Source organism: Gymnoscopelus microlampas (assembly GCF_963454915.1).
Source record: "Gymnoscopelus microlampas genome assembly, chromosome: 18".
NCBI lineage: Eukaryota > Metazoa > Chordata > Actinopteri > Myctophiformes > Myctophidae > Gymnoscopelus > Gymnoscopelus microlampas.
In genome coordinates this window covers 21911220-21937005 of record NC_139955.1, presented here as the reverse complement: position 1 = coordinate 21937005, position 25786 = coordinate 21911220, and the positions used below count along the sequence as shown (strand labels likewise).

The following is a 25786-nucleotide window of genomic DNA, read 5'->3' as shown; positions in this document are numbered from 1 at the left end:
TGTGTGCGCGCGCGTGTGTGTGAGAGAGAGAGAGGGAGTGAGTGAGTGAGGGAGAGAGCGAGAGTGTGTGTGAGAGAGAGAGAGAGAGAGAGAGAGAGTTGGTATTTCAGCCCTGCTGTTACTCATATCAGAACACAAGCATCCAGTGTGACTTCACATAACAGGAAATGTGTCTGTTTGACCTCTGGGGGCTACCGTGATGTATGCACAGTGACCCCACCTACTCTCCATGACAGATATCCACTCCGGATCTCCATCAGTGACCTCTGTCTCTGTCTTTTTTCTCTATCCAATCTACTTCTCTGTCTCTATTTCTCCCTTCCTCTCCCCCTCCCTCTCTCCCATTTCTCTTCTTCTCCCTCACTCACCATCTCACATGCGTGCCTGTAGCACTCAAGGCCAGATAAGCACATTTCCTGTATTCTCAGTATATTTTGTCTGTGCAAGACATTAGTTCCTGAAGAACAACTGTTTCTCATATTACTTTTTTCGACACACACTGAGAATGTAATTGTTCCCACAGAAAGCTCTATGTCTGCTCTCTGTAGATTTTAACTTTCATGACACATGCCATATTCCGAGGCTTTTTATTGCAATGGGCTTGAATGATAAATTCATCATGGCAATTCTTTATACTGAATAAGAGCTCATTTAACTATTACTACTACTAATAAACTAATGAACTAGTAATATATTTTCAAAATTATGTCAGAGTATTTCACATACTGTAGATTAAATCAACAACAGATCAAACACTTGTTTAGTCCCCCAGGGGGGATTCAGGCTGTTACAGCAGCAAAGAGTAAAAGGTAAAGAATACCAACAACAAGGCAACAATGAACAATAAATACAGCAATAAACAATGCTACAATTGTTCCGCTACAGATAGGAAGGCCCTGCAGCGGGTTGTGAAAATGTCCCAGTAGCCTACATCACTGGGACCAGTTTCCCCGCCATCAAGGACATCTACACAGAAAAGTGTAAAAGGAAAGCCTGTTGCATCATGAAGGATTCCTCTCACCCTTTTCTAGGACTGTTCGACCCACTGCCTTCTAGAAGAAGGCTGAGGAGTATTAAAACCAGATCCACCAGGTTCAAAAACAGCTTTTTCCACTGGCTGTTGGACTCCTGAACCGTCCCACCTGACAGTTTTAGACTAATATAACAGTGGTAATAGTCTGCTGCTCTTACTGTTGTATGATATGTTTTTATTGCTAAGTCTACTGTTTTATGTGTTGCACTATGGCCCCGGGCACACTAGCTGTATTTTGTTTTGTTTGTTCGCTTTTTGCATAACCTGTAAGCATACTCGCTTGCTTTCACATACGACCGCAGGAAATTAAAACCTAACCAGTTTCATCTGCCTTTTTATTTTTATCATTTTGATCAGAAGGTCAACCTCATGCAGATCATGGCAGGAAGCGTTAATGTGGGTGTCACATCAACATTTTTGTAGCTTTCACAGGATCAAAATTGTTATCTTATTTCCTGATGCTTTTGGCATAAATGAATAGAAAGGATAACAAAGGCTTGTTATCATTTCTAATCGTTTATGCCATTTATGAGTTTAGAAAAACAATTTAGGTTGATTTTCTGGAATACTCCATTACTTCATTTGCAGTAAACTCAAGTAAGTGACCTATTGATCTCTCTGTTCATAAACACATGGTTTATCATGTCCAGTCAGACTGAAGACAATATTGCTCCCTAGGAGAAATGAAAGTTATCTCCGCTTTCAATTATCCTACCTTATTCCACAATTTCCTGTAATAGCAAATACAATTACATAAGCATCAACATTGGGGTTTAATATGTCACATTATGTGATAGTTGAAATAATTCAAGTTTGTTGTTTGTAAAGTGCATTTAAAAACAACAAAAGTTGACCAAAGTGCCGTACAATGAAATTGAGACTGGTCACGACAAGTAAGTACATTTACTCAAGTACTGTGCTTAAGTACAATTTCAAGGTACTTTTACTTTACTTGAGTATACTTTATACCTCTACTCCACTACATCTTAGAATCAAAGATTGTATGTTTTACACCACTACTTTTATTTGACAGCCTTGGTTCTTAGTTACTTTGCAAATTTAGATTAGTAATAATGAATCAAATTATCAATCAAAAAACATATTTTTTTCAAAAATATTATATGTTACAACATGTCACAATGCAACACGTTTGTTTGTTTGTTTGTTTGTTTGTTTGTTTGTTTGTTTGATTGATTGATTGATTGAATACTTTATTGATACGTATTAACACTTTATATTAACAGTTTGCAGTACATAAGCACAATTAAGCAAGCAATGCTAAAAATCACAAAAAAAACATTGATGGCTTTTTCTATTGTGGTCCTATGTATTTCATGTGTTTCATGTAATTCATAATCAAGACATAAAAGAAACATACAATACAATACAATACTGTACTCTCTGATGGAAAGCTAGAAGAGATATCTATACTAGGATAGGTGCTGTTGTGAATTGTGGACAGGTGCTCTTTTATGGTGGCTTTGAATGAAGATAGGGAGTTGCACCGTTTGATGACTGGTGGTGGGGAGTTAAACATTTTGGTGGCAGAATATAGAACGCATTCATCCTCATGTTTGTGCCGAATGTGGCTGGTACAAGATCAGTGGAGCTCCCTCTGGTGTTGTGTCCGTGGGTGTCTCTCACTCTAGTGAAGTACAGTAGTTTGACAGATACATGGCCCATTGCAAGTTGCTGTACTCTGTCCTCTACCTTGAGCCATCCCAGGCTAGTAAAGGGAGCTGGGGTTAGGTGAGACCTGGGACTGAGCTATAGTAGTTGTCTAATTGGTTTGTTTTGAGAGGTCTGTAGTTTTGATTTTAATGATACTTGAGAAGTAGAATACCGTGTGTATTGCATATAGTCAAAATGACACTGGATGAGTGCTCCAGCTTGTAGAGCTTGTAGATCGGCTATTTTCAAATAACCCAAGCATGACCATAGGGCTTAAGTGGTTCATGATCAATGGCCCAATAACATGATATAATGATTCTGAAATTCTTATAATTCTGCATAATAAGCAATAAGCATTTATTTGAATTAGTACATTTTGATGCTAATAGATTTAAATGCAGGACCTTTACTTGTAACAAAGTAGCCTATCTTTTACAATTTTGTATACATTGGAAATTAAATGTAGGCTATAATGTATAATGTATCAAATGTATATACCTTTAAAATTGACTGTGACTATACCTTTACTTGTTTCAACCACTAGATGTCAGTCTTGGCAAATAAAAGTTCTGACTATGGTTGCTTTGGAGCGGTATATAGCTGGGGTAGAACAGTGGTTCTCAACCTGTGGGTCGGGACCCCCAGGGGGTCCCCATATGATTTGGGGGGGGGGGGTCCCCAGATGACAGTGAAGTGACAATTTAAGGACTTTTTAATACAAAAAGCATCAAACATTGGCCAAATTGTCAAATAATATAAGAAAGAGGATTGTGTTTTGAAAATAGCCGATCTATCAGTTCAAATATGAATATTTTGGGGGGTCACGGCCTGAAACGATTGAGAACCACTGGGTTAGAATATATACACCATTGGTGGATGAAGCTGTGCAGATTACGATCAGGTACACCATATGTGCCAGGCTAGACCTTATATCATTTAAGGTATTACAGAGTTGACTTTTTAAAATCTCAAATATCTGAAATCTGCAGACAAATGTGAAAGATATCATGCTTACAAATATAAGAGTCATATGTTTTTTTTATGGACTGATTATTTTTGCTATATTGTCAAAGGTTCTGGGATTTGGTATACAGATGAGCCCCTGTATATATATATATATTTAGGGTTTCAGGTGATTTGTCCCAGGTTAATTCATTTTACGCAATCAGTCATATTAGCTTTTACACAACCCACCCCAGCCTTATTTAATTTATTATGGAAATCTCCCACTATCAAGGCTCCATCTATGTGGCTTATAGGGATATTAGGTTTTGTTCTTTCTCTCTCTTAAGTTAGAAAAGATAAGATTCTCTGTGATTGAATCTTTAGATTTTTTATGCCTGCAAACCTTGTATCTTGACCCTCTCTCTTCTTCCCTTTCCAGTAATATGTCATTCTTTTTCCTTTTTTCAGTTAAATTGTAGTTATATTTATTAATTCAATGTATTCTCTATTCTTAATATGACATTTATCCTGTCTGTGAAGATCTGTGCCTTAAGGCACATTGGAGTGAAACTTTGCAATAAATGAGGTCACAGGCTGTGACTCATAGTTCTATATGAAACGCACGTGAGAGGCCTTATATAAACATGGTCACCCTCTTAAAGCGCTCATAAGCCTGCTAGAACACCAGTGTGCTCACAGTATGTAGGTTTACTTGTTTTTTTGTAGAATATCTGTATAGAATGGAGAGGCAGAGCCTTTATCTATAAGGCTCCTCAAGTGTGGACATTTCTCCCAGTTTTGGTCTGTGAGGCAGACTCCTTCTCTACGTTTAAGATTAGGCTAAAAAGTCCTTTTTGATTAAGCATATAACAAGCTGCTAGCTTAGACTGCTGTGGGACTTCACATGGCTCACAAAGCACCCCCCTCCATTTCCATCCTCTCTCTCCTCCTCTTCCTCTCCATCGTCTCTCCTCCTCCTTTCTCCTCCCCTCCTCCCTTCTCCCTCTCCATCTCCATTTCCCCCTCCTCTCCTTCTCCATCCTCTCTTCTCCTCCCCCTCTCCGTCTGTGTGCGTTCATGTCACATCAGTGTGCCTTACTAACATTGTATGCATTCATGTCCCAGCTGTGGATCGAGGATTTCCATGGCTGCAAACTGTTGTTATAGCTGCTGATGTTGTTGTTGTTATTGTTGTTGTAATTATAGAATACCATTCTGTTATTATTGTTGTCCATGCCAACACAGTCAAGGCAGATGGCCACTCACCCTAAAGCCTGGTTCTGCTCAAGGTTGCTTCCGTTTTTTCCCCCTTGCCACTGTTGTCAAATGCTTTCTCAGGGGGGAAACGTTGGGTGCTCTATTATGTAAACTGTCTTGAGACAACGTGTGATTTGGCACTATAATACAATGTAATAGACATTTTATATCCCTGTGCTGCAATTCCTGGTCCCAAGTCATGACAACATTATTTATTAAATAACTACGTCTATTAACCATGGCAACTATGAAGGCCTAATGGTTCCTAGTCTGGACAAGATGATGATCTCTTCTTGGTCCCATTCACGTCTCCTGGACATCTTTTCACTGTCAGCATTTCTTCTCCTTACCCTGTTGTGTTGTCCGCATGGATTGAGTGACAAGCAGTAGGACCATCTATCAGCATGTGGCCTGGACCTGAGGACTTTTCTTGCTTTTGGAAAACCGATCTATTCTTGTATATAGATAGCCACAGGGTCAAAACTACATATAGTGGTCTCTCATTCATGGGAAAGACGTTTTCTGGTATATTTGTTAAGTGTAAAGAATAAAATAATCTGTAGATCCCTTATCGACCAGACACAGCACTGAGATAATAGCTGTATGAAATATGTGTGTTAAAAATGTATGATCCCGAGAGGTGTGATAAAGAAGTTATAGTAAGTAAGGGACAATGAAAATGTAGACTTTGCTTGAGATCTCACCTTCTGCAAGAGTTAATTTTAAAGGGAAAAAAAGTTAAAACAAGCTATGACACACAAATCTGTGAACTGCAATTTAAAATACATCAAAACAAGTTAAGATAACTTCAGTGACCATGTGACAGACAACATCATAAGACGTATAACCTCTACATCCTCATTAAGGCAATTATGTGAGATGTCTGTGTCATGAAATGTTAAACATTCAGTAGGTCTATACTCTATGCCAGGGGTCTTCAACAGGGGGTCCATGACCCCTAGGGGGTCCTCAGAGTTACTACAGGGTGGCCAAATCTTTGTGTGATAGGAACTTTTCATTTTACATTAACCATTTGAACCCTAGCATCCCTATTTTGAGAAGAACTTTAGCCAAAAATAGCCCATCTACAAGCTCGGCTATTTTCGGCAAAGAGGTATGGTATAGAGGGGAAAAAGAGCAGACTAAGTACAGAGCCAAAGGGCAAGTTTACAAATGACCACGGATGCTTTCCCGGGTTTTAATGGGTTAAGAGTCCTCCAGGATCTTAAAGGCTAGACCTTTATAGCTAGATATGCAATTGTGTTGTTATAGGGAACAGCTTGGGAATAAACGTGCTATTATAGTATATCCTCAAAATCTTGGAACGTCTCTAATGTCAAGGCCAATAGGACATGCTGCAGTTCCAATTCTAACACACAAATCCAAACCAATAAGTATCTAAAAACAATTACAAATAAATGAATAAATAATAAAAGATAAAATAAATCCCACTCCATCAGGGACAGAGACACAAAGAGATTGCGGGTTCACCTTTGTCTCTTTAAATATAGGATCTCAGTGATAAAACATAGCATGCAAAGGATCCAGAGAGAGAGAGAGAGAGATCATTTTGAAGAGAGATTTGTTCATAGATACATACGTGTGTGCTAGTAGAAAATGTAGATGTGAAATTCTTTTTTTTTCTTTTTTAAAACTAAGACATCTAGTGTACCATACTACCAAATGTGGTATCACAGTTTAGATAGGCTATAGCATCACATGTGGGCAGCTGAGGTCATAATTCTTGTGTAGTCTATTTGAAGGCCACAATATTTGTGCTAAATCATTGCTTTAACCTCTGAGGAAATTGGAGGAATGCAGCTTTCTGACTCCCAAATAAATTATGTTCTGCCGACTTTGTATATTAATCGGAAACAAATGACCTTAAACTTGGAGAAATACAGTACACCACGAGACCCCATCTTAGGGACCCCATGTTGATCTCACCCTCTATTGCAGTGGTTGTGGTTTGCAACCCTTTTCATATCAAGGTCCACTGTTTATTCGACATATGAGCCACGGACCACCATTTGATGAAATTTAGCCACTCAGACCTAAAACTTTCTTCTACATTCTCTAATTATGTAGACTTCTTGTAAATTAAGGAATGCATATGTTTAACAATAATTTAAGCTTGAGAGCATAAAATGAAACCAACATTTGGTTTCATTTTACACTCTCAAGAGTTAAAGATCTATATTGGGGGTCCATTTGGTTACCAACTCTCCATCATTTAGCTGGGGACCACCTGGAACCCCCTCAAGGACAACTGGTGGTCCCGGACCACTGGTTGAGAACCACTGCTCTATTGTCTCTCTCTCTCCTGTGTCCTGAGCGCAGCATAGTCATCCCATAGCCTCGACGGACGACTGGAAGGGACAATTATTTCCCCAAAATGTAGTCAGGCTGTAATGACAGAGCAAGTTTAGACAAAATAAAACGTTATTTGAGACTTTTTAGAAGAGGTTGCTTGCTTGTTGTTAGTATTTAACTAACACCAACGTATGTATCGAGTTAAGTTTAATGAGTGTTTTCACTTCATTCACTCACAGCCTTCTTTAGAATACAGTTTAACGCAGCGGTTGCCTGACAACCAACCAGCCAATTATAGCACGACAAACAGTCCTCCCGGGCTATAGGACTTATAGACTAACGTGGCTGCGCTTGCGCTGTGCAATCGGAAGGGAAAGCGACCAGCGTTGCCATGTCTGCTTATTATAAGCAACTTTTGGCTTGTTTTTCTGTGTAGTTATTTTTAATAGATAGTTGCGGGTTTTTTGGGCTTGTTTCTAAAGTGTAGTTGCTTATTTGGGCTTGTTTCCTAAACTTTGTTAAACCAGTGGTTCTCAAACATTTTCATGTCAAGGACCCCCCAAATTGATATGTATTTGTCTGCGGACCCCATCTGAAAATAATGTTATTATGCCAGGGACCCCCATACAAGGTTTGTGTTGTTAAACTGTTTTTAAAAAAATGTCTATTTTTTTTTTTTTTTTTTCAAATGTTCTTCCAAGATTTTGGGGTCGCTTCTTTTGGGCTTGTTTTCATAGACCTGGTTGCTTATTTCTTTCACAAAACCTGGCAACACTGAACGTGAGCATTAGGTCCAGACCAGAGATTGTTACACAGCATTGAGCTGAAAGGAAAGGCCAGTGAAAACCTAAATATAAGGACGGAATCAAGTGATTTATACCGACAATATAGGACCTACATCTGGGAGTCGACGAAATGATTAAGGTAGGATCAGTGTTATTATGTGTTTAGAGGAATGACAATCAATGTCAAACGTGGAAGATATACAGGTTGCTATAGGATTCGGAATGATATTGGGTGATAAAGCAAGCAACTCAAGCTCCGGGTCCATGTAGCGTTAGAAGGAGTTCTCCTTAACCCTGTGTTACTTTCAATCCGTTGCCCGCACATCCCCGGTAGCGCAGTGGCCGCAGCCTCTCGTCTCTAGTAAAAATAGAAAAATACACTTTTGCTACTCACCAAAACAAAGACGGTGTTAAGATGTTGAAAGCCTACTTTCTTTAGTGGGAACACTCGGGGTCCCCCACCTCACGTCTAAAATACACTTTTTGGCCAGAAAAGAAAAAAAAAAGAGATAGAAAAAACATTCGTCACTCCACTGCGCCCCCTACAGGTCTTGTCAATAGAAAAACTCAATTGATCAAATCTGTAGGGTGCGCCGTGGAGTAACAAATGTTTTTCCTCATCCAGTGGAATATTTTCTTTCCTGGCCAAAAAGTGTATTTTAGACGTGAGGTGGGGGACTCCAAGTATTCCCACTGAGGAAAGTAGGCTTTCAACATCTTAAAACCGTCTTTGTTTTGGTGACTAGCGAAAGTGTATTTTGAGTTTGTACTAGAGACGAGAGGCTGCGCTACCGGGGCTGTTCAGGCAACGGCTCCAAAGTAACATAGCGTTAAGGAGAACGCCTTCTAATGCTATGGACCAGAGCTACGGTATGACAGACAGCTGTTAACATCTGTCAACATTAGGACTGTCTACATTTGACATTTGTTTCACTTGAGAACATTATTATTGACATTTTCAACCAGATATTTGGCCTCTATAGCTATATATGCAGGCAAACATAATGCAACTGTACGTTATTATTAGTGTGTGTTGCAGCAAAATGAATGCGCAAAAGCAGAAATCAAACCATAGATAGGCTACAGCTTGTATTCATACTGGTTTATATTCCGCCATTATAGCCTAAAATTCGGCTCATGTTTATTATTTTTAGTATTTTTTCAACAAAGTATTATCATCATTAGGCTGTTATTGTTATTATTATTATTATTATTATTATTATTATTATTATTATTATTATTATTGTTATTATATTTCATATGACTGTCATATTAAATATAATAATAATGATCTGAGAAGCTGTCACAGCTTCTCAAATTATTATTGTTATTATTTGTATTATATTTAATATGACAGCTAAGCTGTCATATTAAATATAATAATAATAATAATCTGAGAAGCTGTTCTCCTTAATTATGTTATTATTACTATCATACATATCCAGTTTTCTCATAACATGAATGTGCTTTGTGTTGGTTCCAAGGCCGTCTAGGAGACACTGACATGTTGGGGGAAATAAAGACAATGTGAAGAAAGACAACGGCATGTTTTCTACGACGGGACGCAACACGGAAGGCTTGCTATAATAAACCCACTGTTATAAAGGCCCTCTATGATTCTGGAGGGTGAATCGCTGTGTGGTGCCGTTTCTCTACTGACAGCTTGGATGTAAAGGGGGGGACGTGCACTAAGACATTCCAAAGATGCCCAGGAGGTGGACCGCAGCATCAACATGCAGCGTTCTGTTGGTACTGGCCTTGCCCAGGTGTGTGCTGTCCATCCGTGCCGACAAGTCCATCAGCAGAGACGAGCACGTTAGTGCCACGGTCAATGCCACCGTGCTGGACTCTAAGGGCAACCCTGTTCAGATGATGACCAACGACGAAGGCACCTACGGGCAGGATTCACCCAAAGCAGATACTAAAGGAATCGTGGTGGCACCTGCGCCTTATCATGGAGGTAGGTCGAAGGTCGCCGCATGTGTGGTGCCCACCTCTGCCCCCTGCATGTGTGGTTTGCTGCTCATTCAAATCTATCTAGCTGTAGGCTATTATTAAGCCATAATAAAAATGAATGGCATGAGTGCACTTAGCATATTGTTTAAACCCCCCCTTGTCCTTGAATATCCACTTGAGTGGCGGAGAAATTGCTTTGTAGCCTACTTAAGTTGCCCATCATACTTGACTGACAACAAACAAGTAAATCGATATTAACCCCTACTCTCCACCTCTTTACCAGCCTACAATAGCCTGCAATAGGTCTACATATAATTGTACTGTTCCCACAATAAGCATGTGTGTGTGTGTGTGTGTGTGTGTGTGTGTGTGTGTGTGTGTGTGTGTGTGTGTGTGTGTGTGTGTGTGTGTGTGTGTGTGTGCGTGTGCGTGTGCTTGCGTGTGTGTGTGTGTGTGTGTAATATCCAAGTATGTTCTTAAGCATTCCACAGAGCTCAGCACTGTGACTGCCAGACTGCACTGTCTGTTTATTATAACTAACTTACTCCAGCTAGTGACACCATTATTATCTCTCTGTATCCATAAGTGTCTAATGGTGCCATGTTTATTTGCTATATACTGTTGGACATTTCCAGCTATGAAGAATGAGACACCTACAGTACATGGTACAGAAATCATATTCATAAATAGAGATTCAATGTTTTAACGTTTGACAGTTAAGATGGGAGTCCTAGTTCCTCAAGCTATCAATTAGACCAGTCTGTCCTCAATACTGTGGAAAGCCCACTAAATTTGGCTAAGATTACAGAGATTACTGCATTTGTCAAAGCAGCTTTTGCTTTTGCAATTTCGCTAAGACTTGCACTTCCTGTGTTTGTCTAAGTTTATGTGTTATGGTTGACGGAGCTGGCGAGTGAATTGTCGCTGTAGATCCTCTTTTCTACAGGCAGTGAATGCAGACTAAAACATCACTGTTTCAGCCTATTCCATGATCTGCACATTCAATTAGGAAGTGTGACACCCAAGCAAACAGTCACAGCTTTACTTAAATGCATTTTCTCTTTGTGACATTTCTTCTAAACTAATTGGACTTTAGGTCTGGTTTGTTGGCTACATTCACATGAACCCTCCCTTTCCCTAAGCCCCTTGTCTCAGATGCTTCCATAATCACCTCCAGTAAACAGACTGGGCTGGAGGCTGCATTAAGAACAAGTCAAGTCAAATTTGTTTTGCAAATGCTTTCACAGTGTACACAATGTTCTACAGTGAACAGAGAAACTAATACAGGGGAAAACAAACATCACATGTTTTAAGATACGGGGCACAGAGCATTTGTGTGCGTTCATTGTTTGGCTAATATGACATACATTAGCCCTCTCAGATTCAGTAAACACTGGACAGAGGCGTGCCTTACCAGACGCCCTGAACAACCCCCGTCGGTGGGGGGTAGGGGTCGTTTATGTAAGCATGCTACTGTAGGAACGCCATGACTGGGAGAGAGAGGAGGATTTGAACAAGAGTAAAAGAAAAGAAACGCACTGTGAGAGGAATGGGGTCCCCTGAGGGAAGGGGAGGGGGATTGATTTGACATGCTCTGTACTGTATGTCTGTCTGTAACCTCATTCTGTACTGTGCGTTTTTTCTAGATCAATATGTAGTACTCTCTATATGCTTGCATCATGCAGGGCCAAGCAGTTGGCATGCGTTAGGCTACAGTTTCTGTCTGAGCATAATTTCATGCTGCAGAGTTGTGAAATAACGTCATTCCAGCTCGGTCTTTTCATTTCTTTGTCATTGTCGCAGTCACAAAATCACTCATGGGTTCTGTAAAGTAAGCCATACAAAACATTCATTGACTTTCATACTTTTTCCGCTTGGCTCCTATTTCTTTTGCTGGCACTCGAAGGAAAGGGAAAGGAAGGGAAGGGAAGGGAAGATTGAGTGAAAGAACAGGCTGACTAAACTAGTCAGTGTTTTGGGGAAAGAGTAATTACACTGTATAACTTACTCTTTTGTTCTGGATCATTCCAGGTGGGGACACAGGAATATTTGGTGCATCTAATTTATTTTGTGGGGTGCTTTGGCTTTGATTCTTGCTTTTGCTTCCATAATATTCCATAATATTGAATATCAAGGAAACCACTGTACAGTTTCCTACATAGCAATGGTATGATGAAACTGTATGGTATTGGATCATCTAGACTAGTACTCAAGTGCTGTTTTTTGTTCTAGCAGTCCAGGGACTAACTTGAACCTAATACAGCAGCTGAAGCTAAGTCCCTGGTAGAATGTAGCACTAGTCTGGTCCTCAGGATCACAATTCAAAATCACTGATCTAGCTTAAACCTCTGTGTGCTTTTTAATCAAAGAATTGCTCTGATAGACATGGGGAGTTGCATTATGTCGATAATTTGGCATTATGTCGATAATGTGTCAGATAGAAACCATATCATCTTCCTTGTATCGGGGAGTGAGTTGTGGACCGTTGGTTACTGTAAGTTTAAATGCTCCAATCTTTATCTGGTATCAGGAGACGGAGACAGAAAGAAACTGAGAAGGTGGAGAGGAAATGCTAAATGTTTTCAACCACATCTCTGAATACTGCAGGTTCATATCATATTATATCTGAAGTCATAATCCATTATATAGATTTAAAAAAATATGATATTCTTATATATCAACGCCATTTGACTATAACTGGTGTTCTAAATTAAATGTCCCAATGGTGCCAATATGCCATCATTCCATTAGCTATTAGCTATAGGAAAAGCGCAAAAGACTCATAGTATACTGGTCAAAGCTCACTCCACTCTTGGTGTAGTGAACCCAATGCCTTAAGTTTTGCCTTTCAAAGCATCGTTGTTCAAAGGAATTTGGATGGTCTACGCTACTATTTCTTAACGGGAGCGTTCAGAGAATCTTGGGGTGCTAGAAGCAATTTCATTTTTTAATGGGGGCGTTTGTGTTTCTTCCTATTTATTATGCCAGTTTAGCATGAGCGCACATTTTAGTTATTTCATCATTAACCTTCCTTTCATTGTCTAAAGTTTGAGAATCCATGGCTTTTTTGCGTGTCTATTGGGGTAATGATAGATTTGTAGCAGCACAGTAAAACATGTCTGGAACGGCTACTAAAGCTTAATGTATATGTATTACATAGTCTTTTGCCGGAAATAACAGATCTACAACCCAACATGATGAGCATTCTCAAACACCATCACCATCATGAAGTTGTGTGGAGGAACTACAGCTCTTGACACTACAGCTCGTATATATGTCTGTGTAGATGAATGGCAAAATTGCATAAGAACCTTGAGGGTGATTTTAAAAAGCAATTTATTAAAAACAAAATGGTACAAAACAATACAAATTCTTGACATGTTATGTGAGAACTGTATAAGGTGCCCTGAAAAGGTAGCTTTTAAAGGTAATTGTAGCTAGTGGATTCATAAACCACAGAGCAGTCCTTGTATTTTACAGTTGAGCCATAAATAAGAATGCTTCTTCTTGTATCTGTACCAAATTATTGCCTTTTGGTTGCTATTTGTGATTAATAACGAGATCCAATTAGAGTTTGAAGCTTCAATTTAGAATTGTAGCTAAGCTATTGTTTAACAGTAAATAATACAATAGCATCCCTGGCCTATCTTCAGGATACACAAGCAAAATTAGAAGCAGTATGTTTATGGAGTCACACAGTCATAACTTCTATGCCATCAACCGGCACATCTCCGAAGCTGATGACAATTTATCGTATGATTTTACAGTCTAGTCATGTGTCACTCCCAGTAAGAGTACAGTTTGTTTTGAGTTGACTGCCATTGGCCTAATTTCCACGGTCTACTGATTTCGACTGCATTCTGCCTGAGGTGGAAGTGTGACCAGTTTTGCGACCTCGTCATGGAGAGCTTGACAGCATAGCTAACCTTGCCAAGCAAAGCGGAAAATCAGCAGTGCCCTTAAATGCCTCCAACAAGAACAGCACCAGTAACGGGTTCAAGAAACTGACCTAGAATGTGTACTTCCATTGCACAAGCGCTGTGCTGTACCGTTACTGCTCGAGTCGAGCAGCTAGACCAGTGGTTCTCAACCTGGGGGTCGCGACCCCCAGGGGGGTCGCCAAATAATTTGGGGGGGTCGCCAGATTTTTTGGTGAATTTGAAAAAAAAAAAAAAAAGATTTTTTTTTTTTTTTTAACAAAATATTGTTTTATGTTATCATTAATTCATGTTTTATCAGTTAATTTACTCAATTTACCCACTTTTTGCAAAAATGTTTTGATAATAAACAATTATCAAATAACCTATTATAATTAAATAACCCTTCGCGCGCGCGAACGGGACCGCGCGCGTGCACGCGGGGGGTCGCGGGAAATAATATCATTATTTTGGGGGTCGCGGCCTGAAAAGGTTGAGAACCCCTGAGCTAGACTGTAATGTATCATATACTGTTCTGTACCAATACAGGGTGCACTGTGTGTGTATACCATGGGTATGGTGCGGTATTTGGTTTTCTAATGAAATACTGAGCCAGTTTGGTCCAGTTTGTGTTTGGGTAAAATTTGATCGCTGACAGCACACTTTGAATATGGGCAGGTACCAAATATGTTTACAGTAGGGACATGTTCAGCATACTCACAATGAGCTAAAATTTCACCCAAAAAGTGACAGAAACAATATGTGGTGCTATTGTTTAATTTGATATCCTGTAGGACTATTTGCATTGTGTCAAAATTATAAGGCATGCATTAAAGCCTAAAGTGATAAATTATTGTACTGTCATGGTTCCAAACCATAGACCCCGCCCACTCCACTGAGTGAACTGCTTCTCTGCTTCAAGCTTCACAAAGCTTTAGTCTGATAATCAGGCTAGCATAGATATGTATGGTATATGTCAGATAACTCACCTCTAGGAAAGTGGCCACAAGGAACTGACCAAGTGACCATGTTCATAATTTTCAAATAATTGTCTCTATACCTCAGGGGGTATAGCTTAGTCCTCTTAGTGAAAATAATAAAGTACAGTAGTTCATCAGATAGAATGTGTGTTGGATGGTTTTAACGATGACCTATGTGTCACTTACATGGGAAAAGCCCCATAGTTTGATGTGTAAATATTGCATCAACCTCCCTAGCCTGTTGGAGCTTTGGTTGGAAAGCCAGACAGTGCCATTACAGTCACTTTGAGGCACTTTAGTTTAGCTGCAGGATCGAGGGGACAGAAGCACAGAAGTTTACCGCCTTGCTTTTTGGGCTGTAGCAGGTCACCCCTTTGTTGGTTGAAGGCAATGGTCAAGGTCAAAGAATCCAACAGCACAGAGGCCCACTTACTGACACTAAGATGGGTAGAAGATATTTCCGTGCAATAAGATCTATCTATGCAGTGTTTTGTTTTATTTTGAGCTTTTGGTCTGTCAGACCTTCATCAGTGCACATACTGATATAAGACTAATGGAAAACACAGTGGAGACTGGAGACAACAATAAGACAAACAAGCAGTTAAAACCAATAGGACAAACAATACAGATAGAACATGGTTAGATAATCTGAGTATTCTTTCAGGTCTGATACCTCAGTGGCACTGCTCACTGTGTTACAGTTCATTCCAAGGACAATGCAGGCCTTCATCTTGGGCCTTGTCTTTGGCTGCACACAACTCACTCAGTACACTGGATACTTGAAGGTTCAGCGATTAAAGATAAGGAGAGAACAAACTTGGCAATGTTTGCTAAATGCCATTCCCATCCCTTTCCCCACCAATGTTCTCCTTGTTGCTGTATTTGTTTCAGTAGTCTCCATGCAGATTTGATGTGATGGATGGATGGATGGATGCTTGTGCAGCTGTCATTCTACCAAGCATTGGCAGATCGGGGAGTGTCTGTCTTACCTGTTGTGTCTTTCCAGGGCTGCTGCTCCCCCGCTGGGCTCTGTGCATAACTTGTTGTTACTGGATTATGTTAAGTTAATTATAGACCTTTTATGTCTATAATTAACCCTTTATGTCCCAGATCTAAATATTGGCCTCTATGTGTCTAGGTTTCTCTGTAAGCTGATTTAGAACTTTGATCTTTTCCTCTTGACTTTTGTAATCAAACGGTGTTCTACGTATGCAAAGTCCATGACTGCTCTGCTTTTTTTTGTTGACAAAACTTGGGCAAGCCATTACATAACATCCCCTCAAAAACACAAAGAAAACTGTTACGTTGGTGTGTTTGATGTACTGTGAAGTGTGTGTGTGTGTGTGTGTGTGTGTGTGTGTGTGTGTGTGTGTGTGTGTGTGTGTGTGTGTGTGTGTGTGTGTGTGTGTGTGGTATGTGCTATTTCACATGAGCAATTCCAGTCTATGGGGACTGTTGTCAGCTGTCTGCACCCACGCTACATATTCAATTCTTCAACCCCAAAGTCTGTTGAAACACACAGTCACAAACCAGTAGATTTACCACATCCTGTTTTACATATTGTATTACTCCAGAGGGCATTGTGCTTCCTGTATCTTTGCTTGTGTCTGTCTGTCCAAGCGTAGGAACCAAGCTGTCTCTCAGGACTGTGGACATATGGTGGGGAGATCAAACGATCACAGATTCGAGCCTCCAGCTGCTCTGTGTTTTTGGGTGAGCAGTAAAGATGAGCAAGTCCCGAGGATGGATACATTTCCTCCTGCTCCTCTGTCTATTTACCTTGACGCGTATCTCTTCACTGGCAGGTGCCCTCACCGCCAGCTAAAGCAGGAGCCAACAGGAGCTACAGTAGGCAGTATCCATCAGCTTTTATATACGTCTCCTGGGCACCAAGAAAGTACAGCTTTTGCCCTAGCATTGCTATCACGCTCTCTTTACTCCATTCCAAAACGATCTTATTCGTATAGTCTGCTGACAGTAAGGACAGACAAATATTTAAACCCTGGCAGCTGGCAGTTTGTAAGGTTAACAAAAGTACAAAACCAACATTTGCTCATGAAATAGTTCTGAATGGGAATCTAAGTGAAGGGCACATTTTTCTCACGTAGTGTGTCTGACTTACCCTCAAATCTTCATAGGCATACTGTACATAAAAATGCATGGAACATGGTAATGTAGCGTATGGGTGTATATTATACATATACCGTACATTACCATTTCTGTCCTGCCAAACATAAGCCTGATGAGAGCGCATCTGTGAAAGTGCTAGAGATGGGTTAACAAGCCAAGTAACCCTAAATTCTGGCCAACAGGAAGGAACTGATGTCATCAGAGACCTTATTTGGTCGTTGTCTGATTCTTGAGCCGGCCGATTTGTGGCGGATGACTGGGCCCACATGGCGTTAAATGACCCTGGCTCTGTTGGGCCTGGTGGGGGATATTAGTTAATGAGCCTCCTCACAAGCCATGGCTGGCCATCAGTCGCATGGAACTGGAGAGAAACGGCTCATAGAGGTGTGGCACAAAGGATGCAAATACCAAAGGACCCACAAAAGAAGTACACTAATGACATCACTGAATACAAGAAGTGGAGTAAGCGCTGGGGCCTGTGTGCAAGTGCACGTGTACACTGTAGGTGTATGCTTGTGTAGTCTGTGACATGCATTTGGAGTGTATACTATAAGAACATCTGGAAGCTACATCATGCACAGACACGGTACCATAATGGAGAGTCTGTTCAGTGACATTTCTTTTATGATTCCTGGAATCTGTCTCAGTAACACTACACCTACTCTACCATAACGCTGGTTGGGGGGGGCAAACAATATATATATATTTTTATCTTTTAACTGTAAATGCACACTATTGATGCAGCCATGCACGTAACCATTCCTGAATTGCATCATACATCACTGTGGCACCGAACAGTATTCCAGCGGGACAGGTTAGGACCTTTATTCCAGCCTAAATCTATAAAAGCTGAAAATAATGGGTGGTCTGTCTCAACGAAGTTAGTACTTTGCTGCAGACTGTTATTTCCATTGTTGTCTGCTCTTATCTGCAAACGGTGAATGCTTCAGTGATTGTGAGAGAGTAGCAACTGAGCACAGATGGTGTAGGTGGGTGTAGGGTGGGGGGGATTGTGGAGAGGTACAGGAGGGGATTGGACCATGGTCCCTCTGTGACATTAACAAAGAAATGGTCTGTTAAATGATTACTCCACTGAGGGGGAAAAATATATGAGAGCTCTAAGAGCCATCATCTCCCATTCCCAGCCATAAAGCAATCTGTTTAGGATTTGGTAGCAGCAGATAGTTGCCATCTGTGCCGGGGTTTTTAATGTGGTCCTCTATATTGTCCTTTCTCTTGGTTGTCTTGAAGTGTAAACAAAAGGTTTGGGTGGATGTTCTGAAGCGGATTTATGATTTCCATAGTAATTTAGTAGACCCAAAGTATGTCATGAATGTACTGTAAGCACCCACAGAAACAGTGGGGCACAGGCTTCCAAACTGGCCCGAAATAATGAAAAATATATCAAAGTCGTAAGCTCCTTGAGTGCAACAAAATAGTTATTAGTTCCATTAAAGTAGTGCACAGAGTTCAAATGGCATAAGAAGTCTGCCTTTGCTGCTAGTACAGCATGTCTACAGCTCACTGTGTTACTGACGTTTTAAGCTTTTTGAACTCTGCACTGCACTAATACATATTTTGTAGCATAGAACGAGCTTCCTACTTTGATATAATTCTTCGTGAATGTAAGCATCACCATCCCTTGTGTGGGCTCTTAAGATTCTCTTGGCCGTGGGACAGAAACAATGCCCTCTCTCATAACATTCTGTATCTGTATGCGTTTCAAAAACCAAAGGATGTCAGCTACAATATGTAGCTATCACTAAGGCCTGATTTATACTTAGTTGCACGCCAGTCTCGCACATCGGAAATAGCAGATCTACAAGCTCACAAGCGTTGCGTGTGATGCATTGTGAGCTTGTGGATTGCTATTTTTGTTGCGCACAACCAAGTACTGTACGTATAAATCAGGCATAATGGGCCACTGCTATGCTGTGAGTGGGCCTTAGCTCTACGGAATAGAATGTCATTAACAAAGTCCTCTCTCACACTGGAACTGCACTGCAGTTCACACAGCACAACATGTTTACACATCTAAATTTGAGCAAACTCCCCTTTGACTTTGTTCTTAGGCGATTGCTGCAGTGATGTCATCAGTATTCGTGTCTCAGAATACTGTTACCTCATTGGCCCCATAGGCATACCCCTCTACCTACAAGGTTATATATTGGACACTGTTCCACACACATGCACACACTCTCTCACTGTCTTCTGTCTCTGTTTGTTTGTTTGTCTGTCTGTCTCTCTCTCCTTACACACACACACACACACACACACACACACACACACACACACACACACACACACACACACACACACACACACACACACACACACACACACACACACACACACACACACACACACACACACAGTACACTGAAACAAGGGCAACGCAGCCTCATGGGATATGAGTCAATCGGGAGCCAGCAGCTGAAGGATTCTGCTGTTTCATTGACCTTAGCGATGTTCAATATTTTCTTTTTGATACCTGACACTAGCTGTGCTTCAAAAGCATTAGGGTGAAATCTCATACGGGGAAGAAGATGTCTGCCAGAGGGCCTTTAAGACAGATGATTTATTATTGAAGCCTCAGTGGTCTCGAGGTTTTAAAGTCATCCAGGAAGGGGACATACAGTAATGCTTTAATCCTTTGTGGCATGTTAACTAATGGTAAAATGTTTCTGTACACCTGTTGTTTTTATACTGTAAATTCTGAGGGTTAACCACTTAAACCCTATGTACTTCATGGGCTGGGGCCCCCCAGAGAACTGTACTTGGCCCATCCTTTTTTCCCTCTATACAAAATCTCTTCACTGAAAAGAGTAGATGTACTGTACAATTTCACAACGCGTGACATTGCGACACATTGTGAGCTTGTAGATATGCTATTTATGACTGATGTTTGCCTTTTTTCGCCAAATGTTCGCCTATAATGAGATTCCCAGAATAGGGATGCTAGAGTTAATTTAACTCTCAGAGTGTACAAATGGAACCAAATGGACGTTTTTACGGGTCCATGATTTAGTTGCATTTGTACACTCTGAAATTACAAATGGATAAATTAACACTGAGGATCATGCCAGGCATCCTGCAGGGTATAGAAGTGAAACTGCAGTGACAAGATCAGTGAGGGACAGGTACTTGTACTGCTGTTTCAACACCAACATAATTTGTTTTCCTGCCCCCTCAAAGTTTGGGAAACTGAGGCTGTGTGATAAGCAAAGAGGGTTTAACCAAAAATTATGTTGATGCTTGCGGCCATGTAAAAGATGGCATCAGATGTTAGCTTTCTTGCAGGAAGGAGCCTCCTGTCATGTTCAGTCTTGTAGATGAACTCAAGCACAAGCCGTGCCAAGTGTTTGTTTCAACCTGCCTGTGATATCAGATGGGTAATAGTTTGCGAATCACCCATTCTAGTGTAGCGTTGTTATAGTTAGAGCACGACCAATGCCATATTTTGGGGTCTGATGGTGATCCAGATGTTGGATTCTTGAGTGCTAGTCCAGGCCAGCTATTATCGATGTTCTTTTGAACGATCTATTGTAAAAAATAAAATACAATTACATACAATACAATATTGAAATCAATTTGGAAGACTTACATTTCAAGATTTTAAAACTGAGAACGTTTAACAAAAACATTATAGTAAACACAAATAACCTTTTGACAAAGAATTACATACAGTACATTTATTAGACTTCAATATGAAAATTAAATGTAACTTAACTTTAATATTGTTTGCAATTAACAAGCAAACAAGTACAAAACCGATCTTACATTTTATTTAACCACTTAACATTTTTTTAACATTTTGGAAAACTTTAGAAAATGTTATTATAGCAATTTAGAAAACGCCTATAATGACATGCTCAAAATAGGGACATTGAGTTGAAAGAGGTTAAACATCGGCTGCATAATCAGCCGATACAGATGGCGATAAAATAAAATAAAATAAACTAGAGCCGGACCAGTCAGGCTCTGGTTGTAGTAGTAATTAAACGGGCTAAGGCACCTGTGTACAGTACACACAAGGCCAAATACTTGAAATCAATGTTTCTAATAAAGCCAAATAAAACATCTTCAGAATCCCAGTGGGCCTGTATTTCGGCCTGATACTCTGCGTGATAACAGCATTGTGTTCTCGGATGCTGCCTAACCACGGGACTTTTCAGCCAATCAGAAGCCGCTTCCTCTCTATAAGGTTGAATGTGTGTGTGTGCACGCCCGCACAGACACACACTCATGTGCATTATAGTTCTGTTCTAATGGCTTGTTTTTCAGGCTGGAGTGGGTGTGGGCAAGCGTGCGTTTGTGCTTGCTTGCGTGACTATTACAGAGATGTATTTGTGCTCTTCTGGGTCATATTGCAAGCTTATGATTCAATTTGATCCAGTCCCCAATGGCTTTGATGTGTCTCTCTGTCTATCTCTTTCTCTGAGCATGCACTCTAGACTCTGTGCTGAAATGAACATAAAACATGATGAAGAAAAACTGTAGCCCATTTTGTGTGTGTGTGTGTGTGTGTGTGTGTGTGTGTGTGTGTGTGTGTGTGTGTGTGTGTGTGTGTGTGTGTGTGTGTGTGTGTGTGTCTGTGTGTGTGTGTGTGTGTGTGTGTCTGTGTCTGTGTCTGTGTGTGTCTGTGTCTGTGCGTGTACTGCCATTTCCAGTTCTCCCTCTGACTACATCCTCTGGCTGTCATTATCATCAAACAGACCAATGACCAGGCCCGGTTCTGCCTTTCAATTAATTTAATCACCAGTGAAACTGCTCAGCTCAGAGCAAAGTTCCTTATCCAAGGAGGGCTTTGACCTCAGATCTGCAGATTTGGGATGATGCAAATGCCTCTGTGATGGAGGCTAAATCTTCTGACCCATGTTCTCTTCACTATTGGTTTTGGATACAAGCTCACAACAAAGAATTGTTAAACATTTCCGCAATATAATGACATGTCCAAAGTAGGGACGTCAGGTTAACGACTTGCTGATGTTCTGTTGACATCTTCCAGACGGCAGTCAGTTTGAGTTACGTCATTGTGTATAGGCTATTGTGTTAGCCTACAGAAAATGTGTGCCTTTTTGTACTGGGCTGCTCGCCGTGCAAATGTGTGAATGTGAAGCTTGGTTCAGCCAAATTGTATTCAGTTATCAATTGCCGTAAGAATTTTAAGTTTAAAATCCTTTTTTTAAGACTTAGTAGTAAACCTACTCATTGTCCCATTCTCCCACTCTTTCTGTCACGCCATCATGTGCTTGGTTTACATTTGTATGTATGACAGTCATTACCTGTAGGACTTAGCCTACTCTATGAACTGACGTTACACATTGTATGCCGGGCATAGCTGGCTGGCACCTCTTGTATTTCTGATTGTTCTTTCTGCTATTTAAAAAAAAAAAGTTTGAACATTACATTTTAGAAAAACATTGTGATTAAGTGTGGGTTTTTATACATATTTAACCAATGAAAAGTATTAAATAAGAAGAGCTTGTGACTAAATGATTTGGATCGAATTGAATGAATTGGATCCATCACAGGATATTTTTTTCCATTTCCTGAAAATTAACGGTTTTGGACATACAAGGTTTCCGCCCTATGGTGTTTGTGAAACTTGTTTGTACTTATTACCTGGGGGCTGTACAGGAATGTGATCTTATTTTTGGGCAGTACTAGTCGATCCGCAAGCTCTGCTTTCATGTCTTCAAACTTTCCACACCCATTCTCCAAGCTTTTGTTTATGGACTGCAATTATCTGCTACAAGCTGTTACAAGATATCTCTCTCTCTCTCTCTCTCTCTGTTTATCTATCTTATCGGTCCATTTGTCTGTCTACACATAATAGGTGGTCTCAGCTTTTATTGGCCAGTGATGGAGGCAGCTGACAGCGAGCAGCATTCTTAGTCCTCGAGACTCAAGTCACTGCAGGTTTGCAGTGTGGTTGAAACATAGTTTACTTTATCTGCACAACCATAAAACAGAAGCAAAGTCTTAAAACAAATTGAGAAATAAAAACAGAATGCAAATTATGCTCCAAGAGGCCCAGTCCCCCCACCCCTAATAACTAATAATAATAAAAAGTAATCAAGACCAACAAAAAAATCAGAACTGAATTGGGTCACAGAAAAACAGCAATCAGTAGGACCATTGAAGAGGTGAAAGTATAGGATAGGCTGTAATAAAATGGGAAACTTGATTGCAGACAGACATTTGTGCCTTGTGCAGTGCAATTCCTAGGAAAATGCATTAAATGTCTCATTATACATTTAGATAATGGTATATGGGATCAAATGGTGCAGAAGGAGCCAGCCGGGGTTGGTCTGTATACTTTGTATATGTATGTCCTCACAACCAGTGGTGTATTGGTACACCACGGCGTGTGGGCATTATTTTTTTCACGTGCACGCACAGGTACGGTATGGATGTGCAAACTAAGCTAAGAACTAAGCTAAAAAACATTTCCTATACAATATGATTCCTAATTTTAAGGTAAAATGAAATGTGGGCGATATGTGTGTGCCGTGCGCGTGACGTCATTAACATACCATTCCGCCGGAAAAATGATCACCAATACTCACAACAGTAGAGCAATCACACTGAACTGCACAGCTCAGCGGAGGCTGCTACACCATTCGCAGTTCCTACAACAGTAGGAACAGCTCACCTCACACTGCTAAGCTTATGTTAGCACATTTACCACAACATTGGAGCTTCATTCACAAACTGCAGGCCTAGTAACATGCTATCCATAGCTATGGATTGCGCAGTGAAGTCACAGCGTTATGAGACTGTGTCTTGTTTTTTAATTATTTATGATTCTCAGCAGGACGTAAATGATTATCCACATCTGCTGAGCTTTTATCTCGGCCTGAGTCACATCTGATCATGATATAGCAGCCAGGAAGTCCAGTATCTCTGACCCTGTTAGTGTCTGTCATTTGCTGAATGATTTCCCCTTTCTGCTAACACACCCATTTATCCACAAATCATACACAAACATGCATCCCCACCCACACACACACTCAATCTATGTGCAGTTTACCAACAATGCACAGTTGATGCAAGCTGAAACACCAAGTAATTCTAAATAGAACCACCGAGTAGCATAGTGTAGAATTATGATGTGTTTACCGAAAGTATGAAGGATGCTGAAATAGACAGAAACCCAACCCATCCCGCCAACACCAAATCAATGACTGTGACCTTGTCCTGTCTGCACCACTTCAGTCTCCATCTCTTTTTCTCTTCTATACCTCGCGTTCCCAGCATACACTTGGGGTAAAAACCAGGTTGTTCCATCTGTTTTGTTTGGCCAGCTTGTCTGTGCAGTTATCCACAAGGTCCATTCACTTGTGATGTTTATTCCAGTGTTGCGTTGTCAAATTCTGAGGCCTATTTGGCTTGTTTGCTCATTGATAACGCAAAAGTAAAATACGGTAATGAAAGCAAAGAAAGGTGTGAAATAAATCTTAATTCATTATCTGTTTTTAATTCTGTCTCACCTGACTTAACTTAAAATAAACAAATGAAAAGAAAATATATTAGGCATGTATTTGGTCAGCTCAATTGGGCAAAGGCCCAACTGAACTGGATTACACAAGCAACATAAATAGCTAAGAAGAGAATACGTCATGGTGGAAAACGGTGTAACAAGATTTATTGCAAGCTGCATAAAATGACTTTTAGGGGAAATAGAATTAGCCTACAAACGGTAGAGGGCCTGTTGATATCTACCAGTGATAGCTAAGCTGAGAACACAAGGAGTTGTTTGTAGTGCTTTTGAAATGATATGAAACCATACTAGACTACAGATGTGCACAGAACTGAAGTGCTCAAAATATCGCATTACTGTCAGGACTTGTGTTATCAGCGTGTGTGCTGTGGTACAGTTACTGGACGTCTTCTTGCAAAGGGGTGTGAAAGTGTGTATCAATGGGTGCATTTAGTTATGCCTGATTTATAGTTAGTTCCGCGCCCAACACCAAAAATAGCCAATCTAAGCTCACCACACGTCTCACCACAACGCCTTATGAGCTTGTAGATCGGTTATTTTTGATGGACGATGCCCACACGCAACTAAGTATGAATCAAGAGTTAGTATCACTGGGTCAGCATCTGAACCAGTTACAGTAGGTCTTTCTTAATACATGCACACATGCAGACAGACAGACAGACAGTCAAACTAGTTCCACGCTGACTTCCACCACAGGATTTGTAAACACCAAGCAATAACAAACCACTCTACATCCCCATGCCTACATTTGTGTCCAGCCTCATTCTTTAGATGACTATCTACAAACCTCACTGTGCACGTTCTCATTTGTTCTGGCAACAGTGGCGTAGGTGCAGTTCAGACACACTGGTTAAACATTCCTGCCACATCTAACCTCCACATGCAAGCAGGTTTAGCTTGGAAATGGAGAAGTTCCTGTTCACCAGAGTGGACACTGGGGGCCCTATTAAGCACGTCTTAAATACACGTCTTAGGTGATAATTAGGTGATATGGCCACCATCTTATGCGCAATCCCTGTTATGCAAGGTGCGCTGAGCGCAAACACTTAAGGAATAAGACTTGCCAGCATATTTTACGCATGGGGGAGTGTCCATACAGTATGTTGATTAAGGGTGCAATGTGGTATATGCTATTATGCACCTTGACTAAGACGTGGTCAGACCACGTCTTAATTGCAAAAAGAAATGTTGGATATAAAGATAATAAAGACACCGTCCGTTTAACTAATCCGTGCTCATTCAATTCTGAACCGAACGTTATAATTTAAAGTTCTCTATAATCTGAAGTGTTT

General features: G+C 40.5%; 1 protein-coding gene across 5 annotated transcripts in view; it reads left to right on the top strand.

The window, feature by feature from the left end:
- The first annotated feature begins 7999 nt into the window (after window positions 1–7999).
- The window catches only part of rnf130 (ring finger protein 130), a 53434-nt gene continuing 35647 nt past the window's right edge, over window positions 8000–25786 (top strand). For all 5 annotated transcript variants that reach the window (XM_084041974.1, XM_084041973.1, XM_084041972.1 and 2 more), the window contains exons 1-2: window positions 8000–8143; window positions 9489–9964. In XM_084041974.1, the coding sequence (XP_083898100.1) occupies window positions 9709–9964 (256 nt within the window). In that variant the 5' untranslated portion in view covers window positions 8000–8143; window positions 9489–9708. The remainder of the gene's footprint in view (window positions 8144–9488; window positions 9965–25786) is intronic.